At 42.6% G+C, this 18,935-nt stretch overlaps 2 protein-coding genes across 5 annotated transcripts in view; one reads left to right on the top strand and one right to left on the bottom strand.

The window, feature by feature from the left end:
• Positions 1–761, bottom strand: part of YTHDF1 (YTH N6-methyladenosine RNA binding protein F1) — a 13,887-nt gene extending 13,126 nt beyond the window's left edge. Inside the window, exon 1 of the mRNA XM_007422823.3 lies at positions 101–761. Coding sequence (XP_007422885.1) covers positions 101–127 — 27 coding nt within the window. The 5' untranslated portion in view covers positions 128–761. The remainder of the gene's footprint in view (positions 1–100) is intronic.
• Positions 1–17,197, top strand: part of BIRC7 (baculoviral IAP repeat containing 7) — a 17,849-nt gene extending 652 nt beyond the window's left edge. The window contains exons 2-9 of one of the 4 annotated variants that reach the window (XR_015798569.1): positions 4,780–5,593; positions 7,164–7,263; positions 8,170–8,242; positions 11,055–11,100; positions 13,688–13,765; positions 15,161–15,368; positions 15,944–16,035; positions 17,015–17,197. Coding sequence is in view for 3 of the 4 variants with exons in the window: in XM_025163115.2 (XP_025018883.1) it covers positions 4,948–5,593; positions 7,164–7,263; positions 8,170–8,242; positions 11,055–11,100; positions 13,688–13,765; positions 15,161–15,360 (1,143 nt within the window). In the remaining variant the exon portion in view is untranslated. The other 3 variants (XM_088154305.1, XM_025163115.2, XM_088154306.1) reach the window with 3 other exon arrangements.
• Positions 17,198–18,935: the final 1,738 nt, after the last annotated feature.

The following is an 18,935-nucleotide window of genomic DNA, read 5'->3' on the forward strand; positions in this document are numbered from 1 at the left end:
GTCGAGAGCCAGGAAGGCAGAGGGGAGGACTGAAGACGGGGGGGGAGAAGGGGGGCTGGAAAGAGGGATGCCGCCAGGCCTTCCTCCCCCATCCACTTACCTGGGGGTCAACGCTAGTGGCAGACATCTCTCATGCGCCCTGAAATAAAGGGGGGGCTTGGAGGGGGAAGGGAAGAGGAGGGGCGGGGCGAGGCCAGGCACGAGCGCGCCCGCTCCCCCCGCTCCTCCCCCAGAGAAGGGGCTACGCGCACGCGCGGGGTGCGTGGGCGGGAGGGGAGTGAGGAAGGGGAGCGGGGGTGTTAGGTCAAGGGAAGGAGGGGGAGAGGGCCGCGCGCACGCGCGCTGGCTCGTCCGTGCGCGCGCTCGTTTCTTCCCTCACATCGTTCGCCTCCCCACACATACACACACACACGGGGGGGGGAGAGGAGGAGGGGGGGGAGGAGGAGGAAAGGCCCGCCGCCGCCGCTGCGCGCTCGCCGGTCCTCTCGCTTCCCCGGCTCTCAGCCTCAAGCCTCTCGATCCCTTCCGCCGCCGCCGCCTCCCTCGCCTTTCCTTGAAACGGAGAGGCAGGAAGGCAAAGGAGGCTCCCAGGCAGCCGGAGGAGCCTTCGAACTCCAATGGCGGCGGAGACCGGGCTCCGGTGACGTCAACGCCTCGGCTGCGCGGAGCATGCCGGGAAGGGGAAAGCCAAGGGCCGCCGCGCGCTCGCCGGCGAAGAAGGAAGCGGAGGGGGAGAGGAAGCCATCACCTGCCGGGCATGCGCACGAGCGACACGGCCGTTACGCCGAGCGGTCTCTAACACCGCCCCGCCTTGGTCTCCCCTCAGTTTTAAGTTCCCGCCCAATCCTCCGTGGGAGTTGGGTGATTGGCAGGCGAGCGGAGGGCCAGGAGACGGGATCAGGGCTGAGTCGGAGCCAATCAGAAAGAGGGAAAAGCTGAGGGAATAGCATGGCGGATCTCTCCCAAAATAGCCCCCGGCGATTAACCCAACGCTCCTCTGAGGAGGAGCGATGGGAACGGCCGGTTTCCCCATGCAGCTGCTGCGTTTTTTCTTATCAGCGTGGCAGGTGGAAGTTCAACAGGTGTGGCCCGGACATGCGGAGAAATGCTGCCTGTTGAACTTCGGTGCCTCTCTAGTTACGAGGAGCGAAAAAAGCTGCCTTTTTCTGGCCTTATTAACATCTGACTTACTAAGCAGGACCAGGCGATGGCTGAGTTCATACATGGAGCCCAAGCCATGGTTTGTGTGGATTATTGGGATCAGGTAACCCACTCTTCTGAAGAACATCAAAGAGTCCCCTGTTCCTTAATGAACATCAATCATACATTTTGTTTTGCATTTGCATTCCATTACATTTGATAAGCAGGACAGTACATTATACTAAGCTATGGTTTGCTTAATTGTGGTTCATAACCAACCACAAATTGGGTTAAAAACAAATGCTATGTAAGCTACAGTTCACCCTGCTACCACAATGGCTGGATTCAGCCATCCCTTAAGTCCATACCCAAAACCTGCGGGGCTCAGCCTGTTGCGTGGACAAGGCCAATGGCTGGACTCACACCTGAAGCTAAACCTTGATTTTTTGAAAAGGGGTCACTGAATTTGCTAAGCCAATACATGTTGCAATAACCACAGTGCAAAAAATACTGTAGCCCAAACCACTTTATAGTCCTGCATGCTGGATGAACCCAATCCAAAGGACTTGGGTAAGGATAAGTAGATGGCAAAACACATCACAAGTGTTTGGAGTGTAATGGGAATATGGGGCCAAGCTTTAAAAAAAAAATATTTAGAGTCCAATTATAGTCATCAGAATGGTCCCTCCCAAACTTGCCTAATGGCTGCATTTGCACAACCGGCTAAGCCATTGCTTATTAAACCATAGTTTACTGCAGTTCTCAAACTTTGCAGCACCACTCTCCCCTAAAATGATAAATGCATTTGTGTCAATAAAACTAATAATGTCATTAGAGCTCAGCAAGTGAAAGTATGGCTTACTTTTAATAATATTTATTTTTGGCCCCTGTTTGGTAGTGGGTGCCTATTTTGAGTGAGAGTTTTTTTTTTTTTTTTGGCTTTCTGATTACAGTATGTCTTTACTGTAAAGAGGGTCGTGGTTTTTGTTTGTATTTGTTGTATGCTGTCCGAGTCCTCCAGAACTGGGGTGGATTAAATAATAATTAAATTTTAATCTATATAATGACATGGGTTTTTAAGAGTTTGCCCTACAGCAACTGTGCATTATTGGCTTTTTCAGGCAGAAAAAAGCAAAGCCCAGAATAAGTTCTGATGGTGTTCCCACTTTCCTGTACAAGCTTGATCAGTTTGTTTCTTTGTTTTACATGTGACCCCCCCCCCAGCCCCAAGGGGGTCCAAACCAACAGTTTGAGAAACCCTGGTTTACTCAGTTAACCTAATAGACTAAATCTGCACAACACTAACCAGTGGATCGCATTTCAGCTGATATATTGTACAAGCCCAGCCAAAACAGTCAGGAAAAGTTCCTGGTTCCAAGTCATCCCAGAGCATCAAGTTACTTCACACAGAAGTGTTGATAACACTGTACTGAACTTTCCTAATACTCCAAAAAGTTCAGCCTTATCATCTGTTGGATATGAACATAGTTTTAATAGGTGCTGCTGGGAATGACAGGAAAATGGAAGGTAGTTTGGACATATAACTCAATAGTGAGTTGCTGTTGAGTCCACGGTGTTATGCCAAGGAGAGTTGTACACTTTGTATCAGCCAAAGCAGCATGTGACTGTTTTCTCCATACATACAATCAATTCGTAGGAAGCCTATTTCATTCCTCTGGGTTAAAAGAACCTATCACATCAGGGCTGCAAAGAATCCAGAAGACTATTCGTAACAAAGAGCCAAAGATGTTTATATCTCTTTGCTAACATTTCACGGTCTGGATACTTGCAGCCCAGATATGGTAATCCTAGATTACAAGTGGGTCTCCTCCAGGAGAGTATTGTATTATTACAACCTGGCCTTCTCTAGTCAATGCGTGACATGGGCAGATCAGCCAACTTGGAACAACATCAGCAAATATTTTAGGATGCCTCTAGTAGGAGAAAGCAGTAGCAAAAAGTCCTTGATGTTTTCTGTACCCAACCAATTCCTGAGAAAAGAAAGTTATGAGCAGCTGCCAATGATCTGAGGTTTGAAGGGACTGGACAGACTTTTCAGTCAAAGGCAAGGCATAGCTTTTGTGTTCTTTTTAATCTTATTTAATAGGCAAATACTAGTCATAGAGTTTCTAAAAATGTCCTGAAAATAGTCATTGTATACTTTTTCCTTTATGTTAAAATCATTTTATGCTGCAGAACACTAGGCTTCTTGATCTATATAGCACTTTGGTAAAATGCTTTCATCACATGAAACTGACAAAATATCCAGGACAAACATAAATGTCCAGATTGTTTGCCCACTAAACTCCATGGCAGAATTAAGATTTGGATCTGGATCTTCCTGGTAGATACTTGGTTACTTTAACCTCTAAACCACACCACAGTGGTTTGTATCCATAAATCAGGCTGAAAAGTGCTTGCAGCTTTAAATGGCTCATTGGTTACACAAGTAATTACCAGTGTGGGGTTAGGAATTTAAAGGCAGCCCAGAAGATAGTGTTCTAGATGTGTTTCTAGTTTGTGGCTGAAGAAGTGTTTTGTGTATGTTCTTTTCTAGTTAGGTAAGTACTAGAATAATAGTACTATGTTCTGAATTATTTGCGTTACTGGTTTTAAGTTTGAGGCATAGCTGGCTTGTTCCATATGCAGCTACATAGTTATCATGCTTAGTGCTTATTTCATTTACAAAAGCATGAAATGTATAGAACAGTTTAGAAACTATTTTCATTTAATATTCCAGCTCCAATCCACTGAGTCCGCATGCCAAAAAGAAAAAAAAGGGAGGAGGAAGTAACCTATGTGTTTGATTCTTGAGGTGAGTTACAAATTGTGCTACAATGCAATTTGTTTCACAAGACAAAATTGGCTGGCTTTGTACAATGAGCTTAACTGTGGTTTATAAGATAAGCAAACTCAAACCAAAGCATGCTAGGCTTAAGAGTGCAGTGAAATGTGTGTACATCACAAATCCTATCAATTGTGGTTTATTTGGTAAACCACAAACTATGGCTAGTTGCAGCATATGAACCAGGCTGCTGTGTTTTTAGTAGGTGGTAGAAGGAAAGATTCAAGATTCTGTTTTTGGAGGTAATAGACTTCTTTTCAGATTTATTTCTTTTTCTGTGTAAGGTAAAATAAAAATTTTGAGTTGAGTGACTGCTGATTGTTAAATGAATATATTCCTATAATCTTGCCACTGATACAGAAGTGATTTGTCATTAGTGTAGCTAACTGTCTTGGGTGTGTTGCATGATATGGTAGATTGTCTGTCGAAAAGCAGCTTCCTTTAAAAGGAATGAGGTGCTTCCTCCCTTTTTTTTCTTTTTGGCATATGGACTCAGTGGATTGGAGCTGAAATATTCAGTGAAAATGGTTTCTAAACTGTTCTATACATTTCATGCTTTTGTAAATGGAATAAGCACTAAGCATGATTACTCAGGAAATGAGTCACCAAGTGACTATCCTTTTCTTTGTCTGGCATTAACCATATACACAAAGGATGAAAAGGCTAAAAATGGGTTCTTCATAAAAAGTTTTCCTGCTACTTTTGGAGGTGCTGAATTTGTCTCCAAATGTACCCACTCAAACTGATTTTATGCTTGATTTAAAGGCTTCTCTTTTTCTTCCTTCCCTCTCCAGGCCCAAGAAGAACTGGGCAGAAGGGCAATAATTGTCCCAACAACAACAAATCAGCAGGCTCTAGAAAATCCAGCATCCTATTTGCATCTGCTGTTCAGGAGTCTGTTTGGCCTCTGAGTTCAGAGTTTTCCAGAATTCACAGTTGGCAGAGTCAAAGAGGGTTCAGAAATGCAGGCTGCTACTGTGACAGAACATTTCATTGCATCGGGTGCCCAGCTTGTTGCTGATGTTTTGACTAATCTCCTCTCCAGCAGCTGGGAAATGGGGGACAGCTTTTCTCCAGAGGGAACCCAGGATGAGGGAAGCAGTTCATCTTCTGAGGATACTCAGTGGACACCATTGCATTGGTCAAGACCCAGCATGAAGTCAGAGATAAGACGCCTACGGACATTTCAGCTCTGGCCAGCAAGTGTTCCTGTTTCTCCAGCTGATCTGGCAGCTGCTGGTTTTTATTTTGTTGGTCCTGCTGACACTGTCCAGTGTTTCTGCTGTGGTGGATTGTTATACAATTGGTTACCTGAAGAGGATCCCATGGTAGAGCACAAGAAATTCTTCCCAGCGTGCCTGTTTGCCCAGGGCAAAATTGTAGGAAACTGCCAACAGATGCCTTGGGCTGAAGAGCCCCAGGACTGTGTAGATGGCCAGTTTCTTGGCATGTTACAAAGTTTAAATGTGGAGGAGACCACTGTAGGTGGTCAACCAGAATACCCATATATGGAGACAGAAGGGGATCGGTTGGTGACATTTGAGAATTGGCCATCTTATGTTCCTGTGTCTCCTGAGTTGTTGGCCAGAGCTGGCTTCTTCTATACAGGTATGGCAGGAAATGAGAACTGCTTTTTTTGGGTAAGACCAAGGTTCCATCTATGTTAATGTGTTGCTTACATTATTCCTGGAAACTTAGGGCATGAAACTGGTAGCCTTATTAATACTCTATTTTGTATTTATTTTTATTTCTTTATTATTAAATGTATATTCTGCTTTCATTTGGATTGAGAGAGAGTGACTGGTGCAGTGTCACCCAGTTGGCTTTCATGCCTTAAGGAGATCTAGAACTCCTAGTTTCTAATCTGGCACCTTAACCACTATATTAGCCTGGCTCTTTTATATGAAGAGGTATGATGCCTTTGAATATATAAGGTCTGTTTTTGTTTCCTTAACTAATAAGTCTAGATTCAGTTTATTCTCTACAATGTGCTTAATTTCTTCAAAGCCATTGAAGGTTTGGCTGGAAAACACTGGGGATGGCTCTCTATGAACAGCATTGTTGTACTTCTCAAATCTCCACTGTCTCTCAGCAGCTTAAAACGTTCTCTCCTTTTTTCCGAACTGGGTAAAAATATAAGATTTAAACCCCTCCTAAGCTATTACAAAAAGAAGACCTCTCTCAGTTCCAACGGAAGCTTACACTAAAGGAATGCTGTGAAAAAGCAGAATTTACAATTGCCATTAGGATTTACAGCAACCTGCAAATGATGCCCTGTTAAAGAGCAGAGAGTGGACTGTATGAGAGTAGTTGGCAATTTGGGCCTAAGCCATGGAAGGCTTTGTACACTTTGTCATTCCTCTGGGAGGAACCCTTTCTTCCAGAGGAGCAATACGTTTTCCCATTCTAAGTACTGGGCGCCCTATGGAAAATAACACATAGCCATAGCTGCAGAAGTACAGTTGAATATTTATTTATTTAAGCAATTTGTAAAGCTGCCCATCTCAGCTAGTGACTCTGGGTGGTGAACAATAACAAACATCTTACTCTGCTGCTAAAAAGGCAAGGATTTTTCTATGGAAGTGAAATTGTGGGTGCAAAATTTTCTCCTTTAACCCACCATCAGTTCTGAACTCTTAGGTGCAACAGTTTGGTAATGGTGTGCATGCTTGTAAGTGCTTGTTGAAATATCAAAACAAACTAAAGTGGAGGATAATTCAGGCTTTGGTCACTGGGAAGAGAAATCAATCTGCCTGGTTTACCTGTGTTCTCCTTCCCCACACTTTCCATGCTGGAAATTCTTAATTCTGCATGACTTTATGTAGACAGTAGGCTTCTGCTGTCCTGAGCGAAGAGTGAATCTGGCCTTGTCACCCCATAATGAATATAAAGATAGGTTGAGTTGATTCCCTGAATTCTGCATTGTTCTTGGTTCTGTTTGCTTGCTACTTTTACTGGACCCTCCCAGAAAAATCGTATCCATCCAGCCAGAGGGAGAGCACTAACTGTTGCAGCAGTTTTCTATCTCCTGGCAAAACTTGCAGCAATGATGGTAGTGCTTAATCCTTACAATAATTTCAATTCTGAGTGGGGGTCATGGCATCTTCAAGCATCTGGCAATCTTTTGTTTCTGTTGCTGTTGACCAACATGTGATCTTTTAATCATGGATGTTTTCAGGCCAGCAAGATTATGTGCGGTGTTTCTACTGTGATGGTGCACTGAGGAACTGGGAACAAGGAGATGATCCCTGGACAGAGCATGCCAGGTGGTTTCCAAGGTGATACATTCTGATGTACACTTTTTTCCTTCCTTCCACCCTCCAAGTCTTGTAGGAACCGACATGGACAGACTTTTTTGACCCTGAAGTTCAAATATCTCTTGGATGTAACTGATAATAGGCAAAAAAAGCACACTGACCCAATGCCCATGGATTCAAGGATTGTACCAATCGTGCAATGCTTTGTTTGGATTTGGTTCATCATGCTTTGTGAATTCAACCATTATGGCTTATTCAATAGCCTATATTTAGGACAACTCACAGCTCGCTGTAATGTGAATCCAATTAATATGTAGTGTTTTGCCTCTCATGAATCTGCTCCAGTTGAAAAATTATGAAATTGGTTTTTTTCATAGCAGTAAGATGTGTTTATTGTCTTTCTGTCATATGGCAGTTTTACTGAGTATTTTGTGTCAGAATACAAATTGGAAATGTAAATCAAGAATTAATGTTACACTTGACTGTATCATCCAGAAATACTTCCATTGTGATTCATTGTTTCACAAATGGAAGTTCAATATAAGTAACCGGCCTCAAACATATTTGGTGTTTTCTCTTTGGAAGAATGAAAAACTCCACAGAAGCTTTCAGAGGGCAGTACCGGAATCATCTGCTGCAAATTTGTTTAATGAATTTTCTGTTAAGAGGATGAAAAGCTAAAGCACGGTATGGCTGAAGTATCCAGCTGAAAACATATTAGTTTTATACTCTGGGAACAAGCCCTATTGAACTCCATGAGACTTCCAATTAGTCACTTACAGGATTGCACTGTTAATGGGTGATCGAATGGAAGATAACTTTTTATACCCCTCAGTTGCAATTTGACACTAAATAGCAAACAGTATTTAGAATTAAACTTTTCTCAATCTTCTTCCTTCCTTCCCCTCTTACCCCCCACTTCCATAGATGTGCATTTCTGCTACAATCCAGAGGGAGAGATTTCATAAATCACATCCAAGAATCTAATCTAATGGTGTCGGTGAGTGTGCATGTGTCTTCTGTATGACTATAGCTGAAATAATACCTGATGATGTTAAATGTCTGGGTGTGTAATGGGCTCCCCTCTTCCTTATCTTATTGTGGGTGAGGTGGCTAATCTGGCATGTATAATCAAAGACTTGGGTGGGTTCTTCCTCTCTGAGATATACCAAGCAGGGTTTTGGGTTTGACACCAGCTGTGATCCCGGGGTGGGGTGACAATTTGTCATCCAGGAAGTTTTGGAAGCTCTGCAGTGCAGATAACTGAATGCAAGATTCTGTAGTTCTAAAGTTTGGGCTCCAGGGAACAATTGGGCTTGTGGCTGCTGTTATGTCCTCCTTGTTGCACAAGGACATCCTTGCTTGAACTGCTTGAATCTATCACTGAGCTGGCAGTGGAGTCTCCAAGACTGACAGTGCTGGGAGCCTTTAATTGGCCTCATGTAGCATACACTCTGGTATGTCTTAGGGGTTCATGGCAATCATAGACCTGATCAAGTTACTGAGGGCCCAACACCCACAGGTGGTCATATGCTAGATCTTTTTTTATCTCCAAGCAACTGCAACATGATCTGAAGGTAGAGGATATTACCATCACTCCTTTGTCATGCTCAGATCTCTCAACTGCTGTTTGGCTTGCTGATGCTGCCCTTCCATATAGGAAGTTAGGACCTATTTAATTGGTCTGTTCTGGATGACTAATGATCTGGATGGGTTCCAGAGGAAGCTTCTTTTTTTTCCCCTGTGGATGTGGACAATTCAATCAAGGCCTTTGTCCCTGTCTGAAGGGAGAAGTGATAAGGATCTCAGACTGGATTGCTCCTATATGGCCTCTCCTGGTTTGTCAATTTCTTGGGCCTCCCTGGTTTTCTGATGAGCTTCAAGGGATAAAAAAAACAAAACAGAAGACACACCTTGAGCCCCATTCGAGAAAGACAAAGAGTGAATCTGACTACACATGTAAGAAGTCGTATTAGGAATTACATAGTGGCAATAAGAACAGCAAAATGTATTTCTTCCATCCACAGATAGTTGGTCAGTGGCTCTGTTGAAAATGACCCATTCTTTACTTGGGGAGGGGTTAGGTCAAAAGAATATGGACATGGCCATTACGAGAAGTATTTTAGGCATTTGGCAGATACTGACTCAGATCTTGTGTGGCTAACTCTCCAGTCTGAGTTAGACTCTGACTGGTCAGGCCCAAAGTCCAATCTTGTTACCTAGGAAATGACTCTTTGTCACCTGAGGAAATCCACAGGGCCTGTTAGTCCAGCCACTTGTGATTTAGATCTATGTCCCTCTTTGTTGGTTAAGGCCTCCCAGGAAGTGATGCATGATTGGGTCCAGGATGTGGTAAATTCACTCTTAAGTAGTTCTGCCTGCCATGAAGAAGGCAGTGGTGAGCCCCCTCCTCAGGAAGCTTTTGCTGGATACAACAGTTCTGGAGAATGTTCATCCTATCGCCAACCTTTCCTTTTTGGATAAGATTGTTGAGAAGGTGATTGGATTACAGCTCTAGAAAGCCCTGAAAGGAGTGGATTATCTGGACCGATTTTAGCCGGGTTTCAGGCTGGAGCATTGTACTGAGGAAGCATTGATTGCACTTGTTGATCTTTAGTGGAGCTGGGATGGGGTGGTGCAACTGTACAGGTTGTTCTTGATCTTTCAGCAGCTTTTGATACCACTGATTGTGGTATCCTCCTGGAAAGGCTTAGGGAGTGGGAGGCATGGTGATGTAGTGCTTCTACTCTTTCTCTGTCTAGTTCCAGTCAGGGTGGAGAGGTCCAGCCCAAAGCTCCTGCTTTGTGAGGTGCATCAGGGCTCAGTGTTCTCACTCTTCCCATTTAGTATCTACATATATGATGGATGAGATCACCCCATGACATAGGGTCAGGTATCATCAGTACACTGATGATACTTGGATGTATATTTCAACCCTTGTATATCTTGACTGGATTATTCTATCAAGGCCTTGTCCCAGTGCCTGGAGGCTGCTTAGCTCTGGATGGGATTGAACAGGCGTAAACTCAGTTCTGAGAATAGTGAGTGGCTATGGGTGCACAGTTCTTCTGGTGCTGGATATTCTCCATCTTGGTTATGAATAGGGTGGGAGCATGCCTTGGTCACCTTGCATTGGGATTATTGCAATGTGCCCTACAAGACCACTTGGAAACTGGTCCAGAATGCAGCACCACAAGCAGTTATGGGGGCATCTGGTATGCCCATGTAACACCTCTGCTATGCAAGTTGCATTGATTACCAATGAGGTTCTGGGTGCAATTCAAGGTGCTGGTTGTCACCTATAATTCATGGCATAGGGCCCAGTTAGCCCAGAGTAACTGGGAGTCAGCAGCATATAATTTAATAAATCATCATCATCCCAGGGACTGCCTCTCTATCACATTTCTGCCATCTCTGTAAGATCTGACAGAGTGGGAACCTTTTGTGTCCCCTTCTTTAAGCAGTGTTATCTGATGGAGCCTAGGGAGTGTGTCTTCTGCCCTTTGGGAAAGTATCGCCCCAAAGGTTCAGGCTGCCCCAACCTGCAAGCTTTAAACAGTCTCTGAAAATCCATTTTCCCCCAGGCCCTGGGATAGGTCAGGGAATTGCCCATCTAGCATGCAGTGTCTGTTTCAGTTAAAGTAAGTCTGTTCCCCCGTTTTATCTTTACTGTTATGTTCACCTTTTGTTTTTAGGTATTACATCTGTTTTTAATCTGTATGCCATTCAGAATCTGTGAGTTTGGTGGCTGTATACTTTAGAAATAAATACAATTTTCTCCTTGGTGACACCTATCTTGCCTTGGTTTTCAGGAAGACAACTTGCATTGGTCTGAAGACTATCCTGAAAGCCCTCATGGTAGGTGGTCTTATAGAACAGATTTATGTTTTGCTTAATTTTAGTACCGTTAATATTAGTTCTGACATCTCGGGCAACTTTATCTTTTAACTCAAGCTGGATACCCCAGTGCTATTTGTACTTTATGCCACAATCCTACATTTTAGAATTACCCTGTAAGGATACCATATGGATTACTTGTGCCCACCCTGTTATCATAAAGTGGATACTCAGTATCAACAACAGTATATTAGTGGTAAAGAAGGACTAATTGTCTCATCTTTAAGAAACTGCAACATAATCTATTATCAAGAAGCACTGAATGCAAAAATTAGGGCTCAAGGAAAGGAACATTTCTGAGTAGCACAGCACAGTGATAGTTATCAAATCTGAAGGAGATAAGATGGAAGGGTTAAATATTTTGAGAATTTAGGCAAGAATACTAATCCAGAAAATGCATTGATAGCTAATAAATAAATAAAGCAAATAAATCCCCTTTAGTTTAGCTTGCTTGGTAGTACAGAACTTGCGATTTAACTGCAATGGGAGCCAGCTTTCTGTCATTACTCCACTCTGATCTTATGGATAGGATGGGAAACCTAGAATCAGTTTCTCCCCACCTGATCACCATGATGCAAAATGACCTCTTGATGGGCCATCCTGGCGGTGGGCCTGAGGCTGAATACCAAGAGATGGAGACTAGTTATCCAACTGTGTCTGAACAGTCCCATATTTGCTTCAGGCAGTATAGGATCAAAAGAGCAGCCAGGCAGAGGACACAAGACATATGGCCAACCTTCATCCGCTCTGATCTTATGATAATATTTGTAGTGCTCAGAATGCTTATTACAGTAAAGATAAGGACACTGTGGGACAGGTTAGTGTCATTCTAATGATGGGGTGCTGAAGCTTGGAGAAATAAGCTTTAAGGCCATCATAGGACCACCCCACATTCCTTTTCTGTAAGCCATATGTAGCATATTTGCTTGTAAAGTCTTGCTCCTTAGTGTGGCATTAAGCACACTTCACTGTCTTTGTGTTTTCTGTGGCTTCCCTAGAGACCAACTTCCCATAATTTTTGAACACTGAATCACCTCTTTAGTGCAGAACAGTATTACCTGGGGCTCCAGGTCAAGAAGCCCTCAGGCCTGGCCCACCAAGCTCCTTCAGAAGTTGTACAAAGCTTGATTTCCTTATTTGAGTTGAAGTTGAATAGTGACCATAGCAGCTGTATATACCTCAGTTTTAAGTATGCTTAGATTTAAATGTAGTTGTGCTGACCCCATCCTTTCTTTATCTTGGCTTCAATCATTTGGGGTGATCATAATACCTGACATTCTTCTAAATGCCAAGTGCCGCCTAAAGCCTTCCAAAAGATGAGCAACTATCCTCTAGTGATTTCCAATGCATGTTTGTTATATAAAATGTGTAAGTAGAATGCCAGCATGGTGTCTCTCTAATAAGGGTTTGTGTTCTCATTATCAACAAGACCCATTCAATAAACTTGCATAGACAAAGAGGTGTAATTCTGCTCAGTATTCTCTGCAAGTAAAAACATTTTCTCATGGACACTACTGAGCTCTATTCTTTCCATTGGTTTCATGTCATTTAGTTTATCTGTGAACATAATCTGGAAAATTCTGTCTTTACTGGTGTAACAAAACAAAGGCTTCCCATTTTTGTTTGACGCTGAATAAAAGTGTAGGTAATTTCTCCCATTCTGAAGGCTGCATTACCATGCTGGCTTGCAGTTCATAGATTATGCATGTGTGTTTCCATATATGGACTGACATGGACTAGGTCAGCCCCCTCGTCATCTTAGCAGGAGGGGATCTGGGGATGAGAACTCACAGTGGTAATGCCTCCCCCTTTCCCCTTGCAATCTGAACCAATAAGTTTTTATAAATATCTCAAATGAGCTAATGGAGAGAATAGTCGCATTGAAGTACTTGATTGGGATAAACAAACTCAAAGTTCCATGTAATGCAGCTTAAGTATTATATTTAGACAAAGTCAAAACTTGATACAGAAAATGTGTATACTGGAAACCTGTAATTTACATAGCTGTACAGTGTGCATTTTAAAAAAATCTTTGAACTCTTTTTGATACACCAGCGTAACGTACCCAAATTGCTGTTAATTGAAGAATATGTGCGTGTCTCATGTGGATTCTTTCCTAAGCTACAGTTTTCTTGGCAGCTTTAGCTGTAACAGCAGATACAGAAACTTCTAAAGAAAAATACAACAGTGGATAATTATCCATTATGGGCCTCTCCTCCATTGATGCCATTGTTTCCAAGAAGTCACTGTGTTCTCTGCAGTGTTTGCCTCCAACAGAAATGAAAATCACTGTTGATGGAAGTGTTGAGTACGCATGTGCGAATAATCCAAAATCAAGGGAAGGGATCTTGTTGCTTCTGGCTGGAGTGTTTCAACATAACGTGCATATCGGAAGTTTGTTCTGATGGTATCTTTTCAACATTGAATTGATAGGGGGTTATTTTAGATAACTTCAAGTGTCTTAGTCAAAATTTCCTTTGGACTAAGGCAGATATCCTTCTAAGTATTGCCTTCTAATGCACTCTGTTGTGTCCATGTCTCCACACAGAGTCTTGTGAAAGAGAACCAGAACCAGATCCTTGGAGGGTGAGAAGACAAACAGAAGTAGAATGTGCACATGAGCCAGGTAAAGATCCATGTAGGTGGAGAACAATTGCAAATGAAAGAATAACAGGCTGCCTTAGCTATTACTTGCTACTAGTATCTTTTAGCTACTACTTGCAATAAAATGACTGAAATTGCTCAGGACTTTGGGTGCTCCCACATGAATATTCCAGACTAGTTTGAAAGCATCTCTTCTTCTCTATGTCACCATGGTGTCATCCGCATTACAGAATTAAGCTAAACAATTTCTGTTTTAGCTGCAAAATAGTTGAAACTGCTACAAAACTGGGTGGATTTTTGTCTTTGGTGCTCTTGCTTTGACCTTCTCCCTGGATCCTGGGCTTCAAGTCTTGTAAATGAAATGTTAGCTTGATAGCTTTACTTCCATTCAGTAACAAAGCCAGAAGGAGCAGGAGTGATGTTGACAAGTGTTTTAATTAGTTGCTTCTTTCTCTTCAGCAGGTGCCAGGTTGCTGGGTTTCTTTTTCTTAATTTCCTTTATGTGGGATCAGATTGAAGGACCAAGACAGTGATATTTGCTATGTTGATTTGATCTGAAATGTTCTCAGCATTTCAAATCAGTGAAAGAGTTGCAGAATCACTGCAGATTGCTTTCATACTGCTTGGGGAGTTTGAGGAGTGAAACCCTGACAGCCTGGAAATGCCCTAAGTCTAAATCAAACAAAATGTATGAATCTAGAATAATTATGATGTGCCATCAAGTCAGTGTCGACTGTTAGCAACCACATAGATTTTCTCCAGAAGGACCTGTTCCCACCCTTGTCCTTCAGGTCTTCCAGCAGTGCACCCATTACTTCTATAATTGGGTCCATCCACCCTGATGCTGGTCTTCCTGTTCTTTTCTTTCCTTCCACTACCTATAATAGCTTATTTTTATTTCTTCTTAGAGGCATAGGAACAAGCACTGTTCTTACATAGGATAACTCTTCTACTGCAAAGCATTCTTCTCCAGCCTCATGCTGCTTAATGTGCTGGCTGGAGAATTTTGGGAGTTGAAGTCCACACATCTTAAAGTTGCTGAGGTTGAGAAACACTGCAATATATTATGGCTCTCATCACTCCTAGACAACATGGTTAATGATGGGACTTGCAGTCCAACTTATCTAAATGACATCCAGTGGATAAAGTTGGCATATACTATTTTAGTGAATCCAGTTAGGATTTTTTATGCAAAACAATAGTTTCATATGACCACTTTCCATCACAAAAAATGGGATGTGGCTGTCTGACTATCTGCATAAATGATACCCCAATGTATTCCCCATAAATTAAGGTGGAGCTCATTAATACTGCAATCAAACTTCACCAGTTTATCTTGTATTCCTAGATTGCAGCCCAGAGCAATCCGACTAGCTACAATGGATTGCCTCCTGAACTATCTCCTCCCTCTTTTCAGCATCTGCCACGAGCGTGGAAGAGAAACTGCGTCGGCTTCAGGAGGAACGGATGTGCAAGGTGTGCATGGACAAAGATGTGTCCATTGTGCTGGTACCTTGTGGCCACTTAGTGGTATGTGCTGAATGTGCTCCTAATCTGAGCCGCTGCCCCATCTGCAGAGGAACCATTCGGGACAGTATGAAGGCGTTCTTGTCCTGATTTGAAAGGTAGGCAAAGCACTGAGCCCTTAAGAAAAGAGAGGTTGGCAGTCTCCAAACATGGTAAAGCAGGTGGGGAAGCTAAATAGTGATAGACTCTCATAGGATTCAGCTGTTATGGGGCTAACTTAAACTTGAACAAAGATATTCTTGATTTGTGTTCCTTCTACTGGTATAAAACAGTGTGTCCTCTAATAAGTAGTACTTAATGTAGACTTTCAAGGCCTGGTATGCTATGCCTGAGGGCCATGGTGGAGAGACACTTCCTTCAGCTTTCCCTTCCATTACTGTTGGGCACTTAGTTGGGTAGCTCAAAGATGGCTACCATAGTCTACTCCTGCCCACCAGCCTAGCCCAGGGTGCTTTGAATGAGATTGATCTGCTTCACCCAGCAGACTCCCCTATTCAATACTTGTTAAGCCTTCATTGCTATATCACATTGCCTTGAGGGTGGGATAACAACTGAAAAATTGGGCAGAAGTGTTACAGACAAATTATGAGCTGCCATTCATTCCTCCCAAGTGCAAGGTAAAGTTGAGAAATAACCGGCAAGCATATCACGAGGGAACTTCTTGCCTTTTCAGAATGTTCAGCCGCTGATCCTTCCTCTCGATGAACTCTTTTGGCCCAGGAAGACTCTGCCTGAGGAGGGAACAGGAACCAAACAAGGACTTGAGTAAATACTGGGATGATTTATTTATTTATTTGACTTTGCTGATATGCTGCCCGGTTCCAAAAAGGCTCACTTCCCTCCTCTACATCCTGCCTCCCCAAATGGTCTTGCTGAACTTTTGGATGTAGCTTCTTTGAGACCTTCTATTTCAATAATATCAAAAATGAACGATAAAATAACCTGAAGGTTTCTCTTGTCGACAGACTGGCAGCATCTAGGGGAGAGTTATTTAAAGCATATTTCAAAATTCTTGTCCTAATTCTTACTTGTGTAAGGTTTTAAAGCAGATAATTTTGAGTGAAGTGTGCGTGCGTTTGTGAGTGTGTGTTTTGACTTGCAATGTTTTTCTTTAAGGAGAATAAAACAATCTATCTTTCTGGAGTCATTTCTAATAATTTCTTTAAGTAACATTTTATTTTTTATTGCATTGAATCTATAAACCACCTGACTTCATTATGGCTCTGGGCGGTACACAGTATACAAAGTGTAAAATAAAACAATCTGCACAAGGCAAGAATAACAATCACCATCTTGCAGACCGGACAGCCCACAAGGGGCTTGCCACCCACTCTAGTCCCAGGCCTGGGAAAAGAGGCCTAAGGGATCATCTGAATGAGATTAGGATGGGGGCCAGATGAATCTCGGGGAGGGGGGCTGTTATTCCAGAAGGCAGGCACTACAATGGAGGAGGCCTGGTTCTTGGTTCCTACCAGTTGACATTGCTTGATCAATGGGATTTGAAGCACGCTGACTCTGTTGGATTGTATGGGATGTCTAGTAGCAGTAATAAAACCTCCTTTAAGTCGAGCTGCATTCTTGGTGAATCTATAGAATTTCTTAGCACTTGGCTTTCTTGGCAAGTGTATGGAAAAGTGATTTGCAACTGCCTTCTCCCGGGTGTTTTGTTTAATTTCTCAGTCAAGTCTATCGCCCCGGACATTTTCCATCCAAACATCTTGTTTAAAATTGTTCCCCATATCAGGTGCTGCACCTGCTGAAGGTTAAGTCTCCTTCCAATTGAGCTGGACACCTGATGACATCTCTGGATTTATTGGCAGCAATATGGATTTGCCATTTGCTGCTCGGAACTGTTTGGTGGAAGAACAGCACAGAAGCACCAGTAATAAATGCATTTTAAAAATCCTGCTCTTCTGGAATTTTTTTCACTTCTAGTCTTGTTCACAACCCTTGATTCCTACCAGGGCTCAAACCTGCTTAGCTTTCTATCCTGACAATATTGGCCAGATGCTGCCATTTATTGAGATTTTCTTTAAAAGCTCTTTTAATGTTCTTTCTTTTCACTGCAAGATTTTGTCTCGTGACTTTGCTAATGGTTTCACTATGCAAAGTGAAGTTTAAAACTTTGATTAATGGCAACATTAGTGCAAAAAGTGCACAGAATTTTTTCTTCCTTAGGTAAGAATACTTTCTTGTATGGAGTGTAGTAATATTAAATTGCTTTATACGCGGAACAGACATTCTCCAGTAGCTTTCAGTAATTTTTGTGAAATGAACACAGGTCTGTAGTTTCTTCAGGCTTCCGATCTCCACAAAGAGATTTTTAGTCTAAGTATTTATGTGTTAGGGTAACACAAAGTACAGTTCTGGTTTGCCCTACCTCAACAAAAGTCTCCTTTGTTGTGTTTACACAATACACTCCACCAAGCCAGTTGGAAACCAAGCAGCTGCATTGTTAGCTTATTTAATGAATTTATATGAATCTAGAGAATAGATTATTCAATGAACAATTGAGTGTGTTGTGTAAACATAACAGTCTCCGAGAAGACTCATCAGGCTGCCTTGAGGAAGTCTTTTTGCTCCTCAGAGACCTTATTTTCACAGCCACTTAAGTTGTACAGCTTTGAATCCACCACTAAAAATAGATGGTCAATAGAATGGAAGATGTTTGGGCAAAGGTCTGGGAACTCTTCTTCATGGTGGCTAGAAAAGAAGATAGCTTCCAGCTGCATAACTGCAATGTTCTTATTGGATTTATTTATTGCAAGCATTGCTTCTGCCCAGAGAAGAGATAGCTGGGTTGTGAGTTGAAGTATGGACTTGAGAGAAATTTACTTTAGTCCACATCACAAATATTCTGCAAATGGAGCTTTTGGTATCTACCTGCAGTAGACATAAAGAAGTTCAATAGTTCTCAGCTATGTTTACATGGTAGGGCAAGGATATCTATAGGCTGTAGTCAAAAGCATCAAGAGAGCATTCATCGTGGTCTTATGTGTAACTCACATAAAAACCAGGCAGGGGGTTGATCCCACCATCATGGTCTCCACCTTGACTTTTTTTTCTTATACCCCATGGAACACCTGTAGTAGGACCTCCTTTTGCATACATACACCCTATTGTGATGGTAGCTATTTGTGTGTGGTGGTTGAGGTGGAGAGGAGAGAAGGCGTGCAAAAATCACTGGAAAAATATATTCAGTCTTTTCCACTGGAGGGCAGAAGCAACCTAGCAATAAGGCTGATGGAAGAAAAAGTTTTTCCAATTGAACTGCTGCCCAGAAAAGCCGTTACAATACAGAATCGCTCTAGATTTGTTACAGCGTCTCCTCGGCCTTTAGAATTTAAATTGCATCTCGACGTGCATTTTGAAGAGCATTCTGAATGCTGTTTACAGCTCATCGAAACTGCAACTTGCCCCCCCGGGTTAAACTCCGAAAGGAATAGCAAATCTTCCTATCGCCTGAACCTCCGGAAACGAGCACCCCGTAGGGGAGGGATTAAAACTCACTTGTTTGTGCCACTCTCTGCAGTTCTACAGAAAGGTCCGTTTGCATCAATAAATGAATTACCGGTATGGTGCCAACGGGGTGGCGCTTATCTGTGGGATGGAGGGACCAGATGAAGTTACCCCAGGGTCTTCCACAAAGAATTGCCTGAGAAGAC

Source organism: Python bivittatus, unplaced genomic scaffold (genome assembly GCF_059951505.1).
Source record: "Python bivittatus isolate LINGU-HERP-01145 unplaced genomic scaffold, Pbiv_v1 ctg000700_np1212, whole genome shotgun sequence".
Classification (NCBI taxonomy): domain Eukaryota; kingdom Metazoa; phylum Chordata; class Lepidosauria; order Squamata; family Pythonidae; genus Python; species Python bivittatus.